This window comes from Purpureocillium lilacinum (genome assembly GCF_023168085.1).
Source record: "Purpureocillium lilacinum CBS 284.36 DNA, scaffold_2, whole genome shotgun sequence".
NCBI lineage: Eukaryota > Fungi > Ascomycota > Sordariomycetes > Hypocreales > Ophiocordycipitaceae > Purpureocillium > Purpureocillium lilacinum.
Genome location: NW_027072112.1, coordinates 615790 through 629575, shown reverse-complemented (window position 1 = coordinate 629575; position 13786 = coordinate 615790). Strand labels below are relative to the sequence as shown.

Here is a 13786-nt window from a genome sequence, read left to right as displayed (position 1 = left end):
ACAACCCCCTGCCCCCGGATTCGCAGTCAACTGATTTGAGGAATCTGCTACAGTGGACAACTGAAGTCAACCAAGTCAACTTCGACAACTTATTGTGTGAGTCCGCTATGGAGCTCGCTCGGCTAGGCGCGTCACCCACGATCTCATCGCATACCGAGCCCGCGTTGCATCATGCGGTGATGTTAGGTAGACAGGATATCGTGCGGCTGCTCCTGCACCACAAGGCTTTGGTGGACTCTCTTAATAGCAGTGGAATGAGCCCACTGCATATTGCTGTTAGCCAAGGAGACAGGCTGATGGTACGGCTGCTATTGCTGCATTTCCCCAACGTGAACTTGAGGGATGGTACAGGGCGCAGAGCTTTGGACATTGCCATTGGTAATGGGGACGCGGCGATAGTGCAGCTGCTTCTTGCGAATGGTGCAGTTGTATGATGTGTTTTGATAAGGCCGCGTGGCACCGCGCGTGGATGCTAGTTCAAACATCTTGCATAGGTAATGCCCCTTTTTCTTCTGTGATATTCTTCCAATTCGGACCGCGACTTGAAACTGCGTGCACACGAGTGGAATGCTGCGCGCTCTCTAGAGCCTTGCTGTGCCTGGCGATGTATCTGTAGTCACTCTGACGGGTGACAAACCAGTCTAGAGGAGTGCGCTGCTGTTCTTTCTCCAAAACAACTGTCTTTATGCTCGATTTTCAATCGCTAGACCTGCCAGCACCAGAATTCGACCAGGCCTCGGGCTCTGGCTCGTCTTTCTGAGGCAGGCGGATGCCGCTGACCAGCGCGCTTGCTCCAACGAACAGAAGTGAAGCGACCATGTACGGCAGGCCAACCCATATTCCACCCACGGCAACGCCACGACGAAAAGCAAACGCCAGTACGGGGCCAGACAACATTGCGCCAAAGCTTTGCGCCAAGGCGATGGCCGTGTTGACAGCTCCAGTCTGTCTGGGGAGCACGAGAGCTGTTGCCAAACTGCGCAGGGCAGAATAATAGCCCCATCCAAGGGCGAAGAAGCTGATACCGGCCGTGAAGACTGCCGGGCGCTGCGCGAGAGCCATGGTTGCAGTCCCTGATGCCAGAAGTAACACACTTCCGTAGACAATAAAGAGATCCGCCTTCAAGGCCGATACGTAACGCCTTGCCATGGATGACACCTGGGGTAATATGAGCAGAAGCAGGAGAAGGTTGATTGCGCCTTTAATCGTGATAAGTAGGCTGGCTTGGGCAATAGTCCACGCAAACTTCTTAGACGCGAACTGAATGACAAATTGGAGGGCTTCTCTTCCGATGCTAGCCAAGAAGAAAGAGCCTGTGACGAGAAGCATATTGCTGACGATCTGCAGCCTCCAACGATCCTTTCCGAAATTGGGCCAGAATTGCATTATAGTAGTGGACAATTTGCTGTGTTCTCCGGAAGAGCGCGTCTGGGTCCGCTGGTGCGGTGCGTCGTCGTGGTCTGGTCGGTCTGGTTGACTTGGCATCGTCTCGCACAAGGCGAAAGCAGACACAAGGCCAATAATCTCGAAGACCACGCCTGCCAAAAAAGGAAGCCAGGGTGTCCAAGACATTGCAAAAGCGCTCAGTGGAGTAGCAAGGATCTCGCCCAGAAGAATGGCCGCAGAGAGGAGGAAAAAGACGGATGATCGTTGCGCAAGTGGAAAGACGTCCGAGATCATGGTGAAGGCCATGGATGTTGCAATTTGCGGGCCGCCGCCGAGAATCTGGAAGAGAGGCGTAGCCCATATGGCTTGGATTGGTATTATATCGCTCTTCCAGCAGATGAATCGGATAACCGCCTCTTCCAGGATGAGGCCGATCACGCTCAGAAGCAGGACAGGCTTTCGGCCGAGTCTGTCTGCAGCGAAGCCGTACGGGAGGGCCAGGAGGATTCCCGGCACCTGGTTACAAAACGACATCCACCCTACTAAGAGTGCCAGCTCAGCTTGGACGTCATCCGATTTGCAGGCAGAAATTGATCCGCCATCTTGTCCGGCAATCGTCCCTTTTTCGAAACCATGGAGCCGCTTGCAGATTATTGTCTCGAAAATCTCGATCTCTGGGGCATAAGAGAGGTAGCTCCCAAAGTCTACCGCCACTATTACAACGGCAATCAGAAGCAGGAGGTTTCTCGCGGTCTTCTTGGCGGTGTGTGGTCGCTCGTCGCTATCGTCGTGTCGCGCGCCCGGCCCCAAAAGGGGTGCCGTTTCCGAAACCCCTTGTTCGGGGCCATGGTCCGCGGCGTTCATGGCCTGTCTTCAGGGTAGATTGCGAGTATATGCTCGGTCAATTTTGTTAGGGGACTGACGGAGAGTAGATAAAGATTGCCAGCAAAACCAGGGATCTAGAGTGACTCAAACGCTGCGCAACGGACACGCCGCTTCAGTGTCGGGGATGTTGCATTTCCTGTGCGAGGCTGACGTAACTCTTCTGCGGTCAGCGATGAATGACCAACAGAAGCTGAACTTATCATGCCCTCATACTGTACCTTTGAAGGGCCGAAACAAGCACTGTGAGATAGTAGCTAACCCCGCATCACGTCGGCTTCATTGCTCCTAGATAGGCCACGAGTCGTACTACATCAGGTACCCGTTGCCAACCAACACGACGCAACCAACAAAGTGACAATGCATACGGCCTGCGCCCCTTTAGCTACATAAAAATGAGTCATGTGTCCATTTGACTGTGCAGGAGCATTGCCCTAGGATATTGCACCGGCCGATGTCCGTTGCGAGATGTTGACCTTCGCTGGAATGTATCCTTATCGCGCATGCTCAACTGTCTTGAGCTCTTCGCGATGTTTGCCTAAGCAATTTACTCTCCTGTACAGTACAGTACTGCCTAGGTTGCCCATTTTCTCGTGAGCTCCGATCTAGGACTCTTTGCTTCGCTCTCTAGGGTTTCCGCCAGCAGAAAGTGTCAATGGCTGCATCACCGCCTCAAGTCGTTTCTCAAGATAGTGGCCAACTGTCAATTACGCCCACGGAAAAGGCTCCACCAACTCAGACACATTCGGTGAAAGACGTGGCAGTCGATGAAAATGCCGTTATTGAGGAGGATAGGTATCAAGTCAATTGGGATGGAGTGGCCGATCCCTTGAACCCCAGGAATTGGACCTCAAAGTCTCGATGGGGTCAGTTGGGGCTAATCAGCCTGCTGAACTTCGTGACGTAAGTCTTCGTCTTAACAAGTGTCTCAAACTCCCCTTACCCCTCTTCGATAATCTCATTACCTATGAGGATATCAAAGTTGACCAATGGGTATTCATGAAGGTGTATGTCCTCGTCCATGATCGCACCCGCTCTTTCTAGCCTTTTGTCCGGCTTTGGGAGCCATAACTCAGCCCTATCTTCTCTCACTGTATCTATCTATGTTGTTGGGTTTGCACTGGCGCCCATGCTCGTTGCGCCACTATCCGAACTTTACGGAAGAGCTATTATATACAATGTCTCGAATTTCCTGTTCCTCGCTTTCACGGCGGGGTGCGCTTCCAGCGTAAACATAGGCATGTTCATTGCCTTTCGGTTTTTGTCCGGCTGCGCTGGAATAACACCTGCAGCTTTACTTGGTGGTTCCATTGGAGATCTCATGCCACCTGAGACTATGGGGAAGGCGACGGCTCTAGTTGCAACAGGCTCACTCATAGCACCTGTAAGTGAAATGGTGTCTTACGCGCCTTCCGGCGCAGATCAGAAGCGACTTTCTAGTTAGCATTCAAGATGTTCGAGTGTGCAAACGACTAACAAGCTGTTCCCAGCTCATTGCCCCGGTGGTCGGCGGTTACCTGAGCGAGTATGCAGGCTGGAGATGGGTTTTGTGGCTGATTTGCATTCTTGTTCGTCTGCCCCCCGTTCCCGATCCTCGGACTCGCCTGGTAGTCAACATAAATGCTGATACCTTGAGCCCTTTAGTACGGGCTGGTGGCCATTCCTGCTCTTTTCTTCCTTCGGGAAACGTACGGCCCAATCCTGTTGGCGCGAAAGGCAAAGCGGCTCAGGAAGAATACCGGTGACTCTTCCTACAGGCCTGCACTTCACAGCAGCATGTCCCCTCGACAGACAATTCATGCCGCTCTCAAGCGCCCACTTCAGTTTCTCTGCACATCCAAACTTGTTTTCATCCTATCTTTGGAAGTCGCCATAGTCTATGGGGTCCAATACCTTGTTTTCACCACATTGGCCTTGGTATTTGAGGACAGATACCAGTTCTCCCCTGGAGCGGCTGGCCTCACTTACCTCGGTGATGGCATTGGTGCTATTGCTGGTATGTAAAGGTCTTTCGTCCTAACCCTGCACGAAGGAAATGCTGGCTTGGACCATGTTGGCTGTGCATCATGAGTGTGTATCTGCTTGGCTGACTGATTTCATGGCTTGTGCCCATGACTAGGGGTGCTGACGATGGGCCTCATTCTGGATCGGATTGCAAAGCAAGAGAAAGAGAAAACCGAGAAGAGTTCTCCAGAGACTATTCTGTGGCTGCTGATTCCCGCTGGTGCCCTTGTGCCTGTCGGGCTCTTTTGGTACGGCTGGTCAGTTCACGCCAAAACCTTCTGGCTCGTTCCTCTCATCGGTCTTGGCGTATTTGGTTTCGCCATTATGGGAATCTTCATGCCGGTTCAGGTTTACCTGATCCGCACCTTCGATCATCACTCAGCTTCGGCCCTAGCTGCTAACAACTTGCTACGAAGCATGCTCGGGGCGGTCTTGCCGCTCGCTGGTTTGGATATGTACGCTTCCATGGGGTATGGTTGGGGAAACAGCCTGCTGGCTTTTGTCGCACTGGGCATCATACCACTCACCCTACTCCTGGTACGGTATGGGAGCAAAATGAGGGCACGTGATCGGAACATACCCTCAACAAAATGAGATGGCGGGGAAGCTGTTCGCAAAGTGGAAGCAATAGTCAGGTCACGGGCAGTTCATATATCAGTGGGTACGTATATGTTAGGATTTGGAAGGGTTTGGAGCGATGCGGAACCCATCAGGGGGATGAGAGTAGCAATTACGCGTCTCGTTACATAGTAACACATGGAAATTGCACATTTATCGAATGCCATATGCCCTAAAGTGCTTCCCCGTTACCAAAATATAGTGTTGAGTTTGCCATTATTCCCTCATCCTGCTAATGGCCGTTGGAAAGAAGGAGCCATGTTCCGTTCCCGGTCTTATTAGACACGGGATCGGGTCTAAGCCGTTGGCCAAGCTGTCACAAATTTCCATGTCTGTGTCATGCAAACCTTCATCTTCACTTAGATAGCTTATAGTGCTCCGAAAATTTAAAGAAAAAACATGCGTCCTCAATTTATTCAAATCTGCTATGACTTAGATTCCTGTAGTAGGTAGAGACAGACAGCTAGGAGCCCGTGATGAGACACGCTCATCTCAGTCCGTACTCTCCGTGTCAATTGTATCCTCTTCCGAATCCAACCGGCCGCCTCGCATGTGAGTCGGTCTCTTGTCCAGCCTCCTGCCATCGTAAGTACTATCCCCAGGCTGCTTCCGCTTCTTGCCTCTAATCTGCGCATGTCCATTCTTGCTTGCTGTCACCTCATGCCCGTTCCAAGCAGGCTCTGATGTGCCATTGCAGCTACACCTCTCAGCGTTCATTACAAACCCGTTGCCAGTGTCGCTTAGGGGGAAGGAATCGCCGATGGAGTCGCTACACAGCCCCTTCGCATCCTGGTACGAGTTGTCATATAGAGCCTCGTAGATTCTGCCATCCAGTAATGCCTCGTAGATGATTGAGATCCAAGAGCCTACGGTCTTGCGTGGCCGTACGGTATTGCCTTGGACGATGCTTGCCTCTGTGCCTGGGTGTTCGACAAGACCTTGGTGAAATGGAACTCCCAAGTCGTGTCTAACCTTTCTGTAAAGTGACCGAGGGACGATTCCGATGTACTTCTCTGTGGTAGGAGAGGCGAAGAAGCTGCGGCGAACGTCCTCGTAGACTGTCATTGCCGTACTTTCAAAGTCGTGGCGCCATGGTTCGGCGAAGGATAACAGCAAGGATGATGGTTTGCTATCGGCCTTCACTGTGCGAAGAAGTTCCAACAACGCTGCGTCTCCTAGACGTTTGATGCGGTCGGCGACGTCTAGTCGTGATGCTTCGCGCCAAGTGGTCGATACGATCTCCCTCAAAGCCTCATTGAACCTGCGGACCCCCTTTTTGCCGAGTCTTTCCGTGAGAAGTCTCTTGTTTACCGCATCGAGAGCTATTTGCGCAGCAGCGAGGAATTCGACTTGCATTGCGCGCAAATCCATTGCCTGGCAGCCGATATAAAGACACGTCGACGCCATGAGGGAGACCATCTCCACCGCCTTCTTTGTCATCCGGGCAGACAAGAATGCCAGTGAGTTGATAGACTGGTTGTGCATCTCTGCTGTGTGAACGTGTGAGCTCACGGGATTAGCGAGATAGCACAGCTCCGACGCATAGGCAGCCATGCTTATATCAACGCCTTTCATGGTAAAAGACGTGCTTGGGTCGTCAGCCGCCAAGTTTGTTGGTAGTCCATTGTTGAGGTTGGGGTCAATCATTTCTGTGGATTGCGCGAACAGAAGTCTCCCTAGCATTTGGAGTGTAAGCCTCGTCTTCTCCATGGCAGCTGTTACAACAGCTGCCTGGAAGTTTGCGCCATAGTACACCTCGCCGACGTCGATATCAACGAGAGGGTTGTCGGCTGAGGAGTTGAGCTCCGTGGTGACCTGCTGGTGGGCAAAGAGAAGATCCTCTAGCTGGGGACCGATCCACTGTGGCGAGCTGCGCAGAGCGTAGCGATCTTGCGCGAGGCCGCTGGGGTTATAGTCTTTGCGACTTTTGATGCCTTTCGCAAAAGAGGACCCTTGAAGGAACCCAAGAATATTCTTGGCTGCCTCAATTTGGCCAGCATGGGGTCTGACTTGCGCGATAAATGGATGGAAACTCTCCGAGTTGCCATTCAGGGCGTCAACTGCGATAGCCGTGACAGCCTGCGACAAAACAGCGAGATGATGTGCATCGTACATGATGAGCGCCGCCACAGCTGCAGATGGAGCTGTACCGTTGACCAATCCCAGGGCTTCCTTCGGGCCAAAGATTATCTTGGGGATATTCTCTCGAGCCAATGCTTCGCTGGCACTTTCGACGCAAACCTCGGATCCACGGTATCGGCGTACGGCAACGTCTGGGTTACCCTCTATAGCCCCGGCAATATATGACAACGGCATAAGATCTCCAGAGGCGGATACTGTACCTCTGAGTGGTATGATTGGTGTGATGTCATGTCGAAGAAGCCTAAGTATCGCCTGTAGGACGCCCATGGTAACGGCAGAATGGCCACGGGCAGTCGCGTTGCACCTGACCAACATCGTAGCGCGAACCCAAGATGCAGGATGGGAGTTCGTCTCCGTGTGATACTCGGGGGACTTCGCAGAGCCTGTTTTGTCGGACTCGAGGAGAACGCCGGCCTGTGTAAGTTGGAGAAGGGCGACTTGTAACTTGGACGTCTCATTGGTTCGTGAATCGGCGCTGCCACCAAACCCAGTCGTAACACCTGTTGTTCCATTTAGTCGTTGCTGGCGACAAGGCTTATGCTCTGCACTCACCGTATACAGTGTTGCCTTTGCTGAGATAGTCAGACAGCTGTCTCACACTCTCTCTTATACGTCTGAGCGTGGTCTCATCCTCGGTCAGGCATGGCTGGCATTTGCCCCTACCACATAGGTTAGCTGAAAGGGGCTCTATAAGCTGGGGGGTGATCTGACCTCGAGACGGCCACGACAGTTGAGACGTCTAGATCTCGTCCTGTAACGATGACCTTCTGTCCGGGTTTGACAGCCTGGACATTTTGCCAAAGCTGGCGAGCCATTTCGAAGTGGCTCAAGTTGAAGGTAGCCATCGTGTTTGACGCACCGACGAAGCGTTGATGATGCCACAAAGATGACTGCTGTTGTCTATGAAGTAGAAGTGTACGGAAGAGATGTTGTTGTTGTCGAGCGTGGTGAATCATGCCATCATATACCCTGCTTTCAGCAACCACGTGATGGTATTGGTCTAGATCCTAGAAGTCTTCCAGAATTGACCGCGACCAGTGCCCCCTCTCCGGAAACCAACCAGCGTGACTGTGGACACAAAGACCACACGATGATCCGCACCCAGTCGGGAGGTGGCCCCGCAAGCATACCGGAATTGGCAAGTCAATGCAGGGTCAGATGCGCTGCGTGGTCACCAATATTCGGTACTAATCGGTAGTGTCATTCGGAGAAACAACAACACACATCAAGGATCCAATGCGATCGATAAACAATACTGTACTGTACTGTACTGTACAGTACTGACCATACAGCAGAAGTTACGAGTAGCTTGAAGACCAACAAAAACGTCTTGACTAGTAGGCCCGTAAGTGGCCACCTCGTGTCATTAGACATCCGCAATGATCCCTCGCGGGTATATGACGAGCAATAGCCCTGGCTTGTTCCGGACAGGTTCACGCGTAAGTGACAAGTTTCGGATCACAATTGCCGAATATGCCTCTCATTATTTCCCCCATGGTTGAGGATGACATCCCGATCATTGTCGCCATCGAGCACGCGGCTGTGGTGCAAAGTCCTCTGAACCCGCTGACGGTGGTCCGGAAGAAACTTGCCAACATTCCGACTGGTGAGAATTCAGACGAAGAATACCTCAAGAGCATTGAGGCAATCGTTCTCGCTGGCTATCGCCGGCGCGCCCAGGACAACACGTATTTCTACAAGCTCATCGACACAGACATTCCGGCGGACTCCGACAAACACCGCGGCATTGTCTCTTTCCTCGTGTGGAGAATTGTTACAGGCAGCGGCAGGGATGAAGTGAGGGGGACGCAAGACAACGGGCATGATGCCTGCAGAGAGGACGCGCCTGAGATGCGTTCCGTTGCTGCCACCAATCATGACGAAAAGAAAAGCGATGACCAAGGCGTCAGCGCCTTTTCCGGAACGGCAGTCGGACGAGAATTGAACCGCCTTGCAGCTCGCTTCCGACAAGAGCATTTCCCCAACGAGCCATATCAGGTGTTCGAGGTCGGGATGACCCTCCCAGCTTACTGGCGCCGTGGCGCTCTTAGCATGCTGCTGGAGCATGCTTTGCAAGTGGCGGATGAGAGAGGGATTATATCAGTGATGCAAGCGTCTGAAATGGGATGGCCACTGTACCACAGCTTGGGCTTCGAGGTGGTGAAGGAAACGGCCCTCGACCTCAAGCCATTCGGTCTTGATGCCAGTGTGCCTCACAGAGATATGATACGGCGACCTGGACGTGGAGTACGTCGAAGGATTAGGGCAAAGCTTTAATTATACCCTCACAACGCGATACTTTTGACAAATTGCAATCCCTTTGACCTAAGTGCTCTGAGAGGATACGCGATGTACTGTATTTTGACGTAGTCGGTATTCAATTTCTGTTGGTTTTGTTGTGTACTTCCTGTACTGTACTGTATAGGAGGTGAACAGTTTAGTTAGTTAATTCAGCAACATGATCAGGCGTGGAGTGCAAGACATGCGCTAAGCAGACCTTTCCCCTCGAATTGAACGCAGGCTGGTGCCTCATGGAATTGGAGTCTAGCGGTCAGTAGTACAATACCGCCGGTGTTCTTTCGGCTGCTGAGTACTGAGTTCTGACTTACATGCACAGGCCCCAAATGGCATCCACGTATTTTTGCAGGGCGGAAGTACTGTGCTCAGCGGCCCTTTGGACGCTGCAGTGGTTCCTGTGGGTGACTCTGCAGAGTGGAACAAGGCGCGGACCAATTCCATACTCCAGGAAATACAAGCTCCCGACGCCACCAGCCAACAAAATCAATTCGCCGACGAAATGCCCGTTTGGCCGCTACGCATTCCATGTGTCGAGGCACCAAACACACAAAGAGCTGAGCTGCACATGATTTCTCTTCGACTGTTCGATGCATCTTCACATAGACCTTGAAGATGCTGGTGAAAAAACTTCCTGAAGCTTCGGAGGAAGATGTTGTTCAACATACTGCGTGTAGACGCAATCGAAATCTTGCGCGCTTTTGTGTGCGATACTCTCTCCGTCGTACCCTGGATCGGTCGCGGACTGCTGCCAGCTTCTCGTCTCCACATACCCGTCAAGAAAATGGCTGTCGAAGCGAAACAAGCAACTATGATGGCACCTGATTTCGCAGGCCTAAAGAGCGACAATCACTTGGCGACCCAAGACAGTTCAGGGCCTGGTGTGGCTCAACAACCTTTGGTACGGGACATCCATGACATACAACTCGGTCAATGTCATGATGAGTGCGCCGACCTGCCTGTGAAGCTACAGGCCGCCTGGGCACTACTCGTGGCCATATACACTAATTCGACAGATGTCATTTTTGGTATCAATTCTTCGTCGGCTGCCAACGAGCCTGATACGACAAAGCTCGCCAGACCTTGCCCTGTTCGTCTACAGATTGATTGGCAGTCAACTGTTCTGGAGTGCCTGAAGTCAATTCGGTCTCGGACTGGCGAAATGGTCGTCGAACAGGATGCTACTACTTCAGTGGATCCTTTTGGCGACGTACTCGTCCCTGGGGTACGAGCATCTGAGACGGCCCTTGTTGTTCTAGACAAGGGCGATTTCGGACATGAATGGACAGAAGCCGAACGGCAGCAATGGGGGCGGTACTACCTGGTCGTCGAATGCTTGCCAGTTGGCTCCCGCACCCTAAGGATATCACTTCACTCAAGCAGCCAAGACTTCGATGGAACATGCTCCCATCGAATAATCTCTCAGTTTGCGCACTTGGTCCGTCAGCTTTGCTCCTTTGATACTACCTACTGCTCCCACACACGCTCGGCCAAGCGCCTCATTGACCTCAACCCTCTGTGCGACGAGGACAAGGAGCAAATTTGGATTTGGAACGCCTCCCTTCCGAGAACCGTCGACAGCCTCCTTCACGGTCTCTTCTCACAGAGTGTCATGTCACACCCACAACGCGTTGCAATCGATGCTTGGGATGGAAGCCTCTCGTACGCCGAACTGGACGAGAAGTCAACAAACTTGGCTGCAAAGCTAATAGCAGACGGGGTCGCAGTTGCTGGGAAAGTCGTCCCTCTGTGCTTCCACAAGACAATATGGACGACGATCACGATATTGGCGATAGCCAAGACTGGCTCTATATTCGTCCTACTAGATCCGCACCAGCCCATCGAGCGCCTGAAAAGCATTATGGATCAGCTCGAAGCTACAGTGGTTTTGACCAGGCCGAGCACTGCGGCGATCGCGAAATCACTCACGCAAAATGTTTTGGTCGTTGATGATACCTTTCTGCCGGAAGATCCTGACTTGAGCTCCGTTACAAACCGACAATCGTGTCTCTCACCGGCAAACACCCTATATACCGTGTTCACATCTGGCAGCACCGGAGTCCCTAAGGGTGTGAAAATCTCCCATGCAAACTTATGCTCCGCGGCCACACACCAAGCCCGAGCTCTCGGCTTCGCGAATTCACGGGTCCTGGACTCTTCGTCGTACAGTTTCGACGCCTACGTCTTCAACACATTTTACACGCTGCTTTCTGGGGGCTGTCTCTGCGTTTGCTCAGACACAGATCGCATAAATAGGCTTCAGGAGACTTGTCAAGAAATGCAAATCACCCTGGCTCAACTCACACCCTCCTTATCCCAGGTCCTGGACCCGGAAGCTCTACCGAATCTGCGAACCCTCATTCTGACAGGGGAGAAACTCAATGAAAGTGTTCTCACGCCGTGGGTGACAGCCGGAGTCCGTGTCGTCAATGCCTACGGGCCCACAGAATGCACCATCATGTGTGCCGCCAATACCAATGTTACCAGTGCACGAGAGACCGAGAGCATTGGGCGTGGTTTGGGCGCTGCACTCTGGCTAGCAGACGTCAATGATATCGGCAGACTAGCTCCCATCGGCGCGGTCGGCGAACTCCTTATTGAGGGGCCACTGATTGGCCAAGGATATCTCGGCGACGAAGTCAAGACCCAAGAGGCCTTGTGCCTCCCTCCTCCAGCTGGTTACCTGGCCGGCGTCGCGCACGCCCCTCAAGCTAGGCTCTTCCGCACCAGGGATCTTGCTCGCTATAACGTCGACGGCTCCATCTCCTTCATCGGCAGAGCCGACACTCAAATCAAGATCAATGGACAAAGGGTCGAAGTTGGCGAGATAGAACACTGGCTCGGACAGTATTGGCTGCTGGATACCCGGCCCGTGGTAGAAGCCGTGAAATGGCCCTCTGGTGCAACGCAGTTGATCGCCTTCGTCGGCACTGAAGCAGATCCGACCACAACGAATGGACGGCTCCAAGACTTGATCAGGCACGCGACCTCGGCGCTTACCGACCATCTGCCCAAGTACATGATACCTTCTGCGTATTTTCCCGTCCAGGTCATTCCCATGACCGCGTCTGGAAAAACCGATCGCAAAACACTACGGCAGCTCGCCTTGGCCTCGCAAGACAAGTTGCTGCCAGCGCATCAGAGTTCGCCGAGCCACGAGCAAAACGGAACACAGCAGCCTCTGACAACTCACGAGCTCATGCTCAGGAAGCAGTGGGCTGCAACGTTGGATACCGATGAATCTTTAGTCGGTCCCGAGGACAACTTTTTCGCAAAAGGAGATTCTCTGGCAGCTATCCGGCTTGTGGCTTTGTCCCGGCAGAACGCGCTCGCAGAATTCACGGTCGCCGACGTGTTTCGTTTCCCGCGGCTGGCTGACCTTGCGTGCCACATTGGCAAGCGAGAACCTCCGTCGTCAGACAAAAAGACACGGGCGGAAATGGCTCCATTTTCGCTGCTGTGCGAGACCGAGACTGATATCGACAGCTTGCGAGCAGCCATCTCGCAAGCCGCTATGTGCTCCGCCACCGATGTTGAGGATGCATATCCGTGTTCTCCAGTCCAGGAGGAAATGATGGCTCTTTCAGCGCTGCAGCCGCGAGATTTCGTCACATATGAGGTTTTGCGATTGCCAGCAGAGATCGACATGGCAAAGCTTCTCTCAACGTTACAGAGGCTGGCACAAGGCATCCCAATCCTTCGCACGTGCATAACCCATACTCGAGTCACAACCGGCCACGACAGTCATGATCTGATTCAATCAGTGATCCGCGGTTCTATCCCTGTATCGCGATATTCTGCCTTGGATGAGTGTCTGGACGGCGAGAAGGCTAGGGTCGTGGGACTAGGGGACCCCCTGTTCCGGCTGGCTACTGTAGAGCATGACATCGACGAAGACGACCGCACCTCACCGGCGCAGCGTTGCCTTGTTCTCATTATGCACCATGCGATATACGATGGCTGGTTTCTGGATCTTTTGATGAAAGCTGTTCGAGATGACTACGCCGGCATTGATCAAGCCAACCTCCTCCCGTACGGGCTGTTCATCCAGTACCTGGAGCGAAGCGACCGCACAAAGTCCGCGGACTACTGGCTCAATCGCCTGAATAGCGTTGACCTAAGGTTATTTCCCGCGTATCCTACCCCAACTTACCGACCATCACCCAGAAATGTACGTCACAGCTGCATTCCTGCAATCCCCTGGGTGCGAGCCACAGGGGTGACACCAACCACCCTCATCCATGCAGCGTGGGCCATGATTCTGTCTACGCACTCCGGATCAGATGATGTCGTTTTCGGGGCTACTGCTCTGGGCAGACAGGTCCCCATGACGGGCATTGAAAGCGTGGGTGGCCCTACGATCGCGACGATCCCTGTGCGGATTAAGGCGGAGCAAGCGACGCCCGTCGGCGAGTTCCTTCGACGGATACAAACTCAGGCTGCTGAAGCAATCCCGTTC

General features: G+C 53.0%; 2 protein-coding genes across 2 annotated transcripts; both read right to left on the bottom strand.

The window, feature by feature from the left end:
• Nucleotides 1-696: 696 nt before the first annotated feature.
• Nucleotides 697-2250, bottom strand: PLICBS_002003 (uncharacterized protein; the record flags this gene model as incomplete). Its single annotated transcript, XM_018321621.2, has 1 exon — nucleotides 697-2250. One exon carries the CDS (start codon nucleotides 2248-2250, stop codon nucleotides 697-699), a length of 1554 nt encoding a protein of 517 aa, XP_018179100.2.
• A 3132-nt stretch (nucleotides 2251-5382) lies between these two features.
• On the bottom strand, nucleotides 5383-7299 carry PLICBS_002002 (uncharacterized protein; the record flags this gene model as incomplete). Its single annotated transcript, XM_018321620.2, has 1 exon — nucleotides 5383-7299. One exon carries the CDS (start codon nucleotides 7297-7299, stop codon nucleotides 5383-5385), a length of 1917 nt encoding a protein of 638 aa, XP_018179099.2.
• Between the last annotated feature and the right edge of the window lie 6487 nt (nucleotides 7300-13786).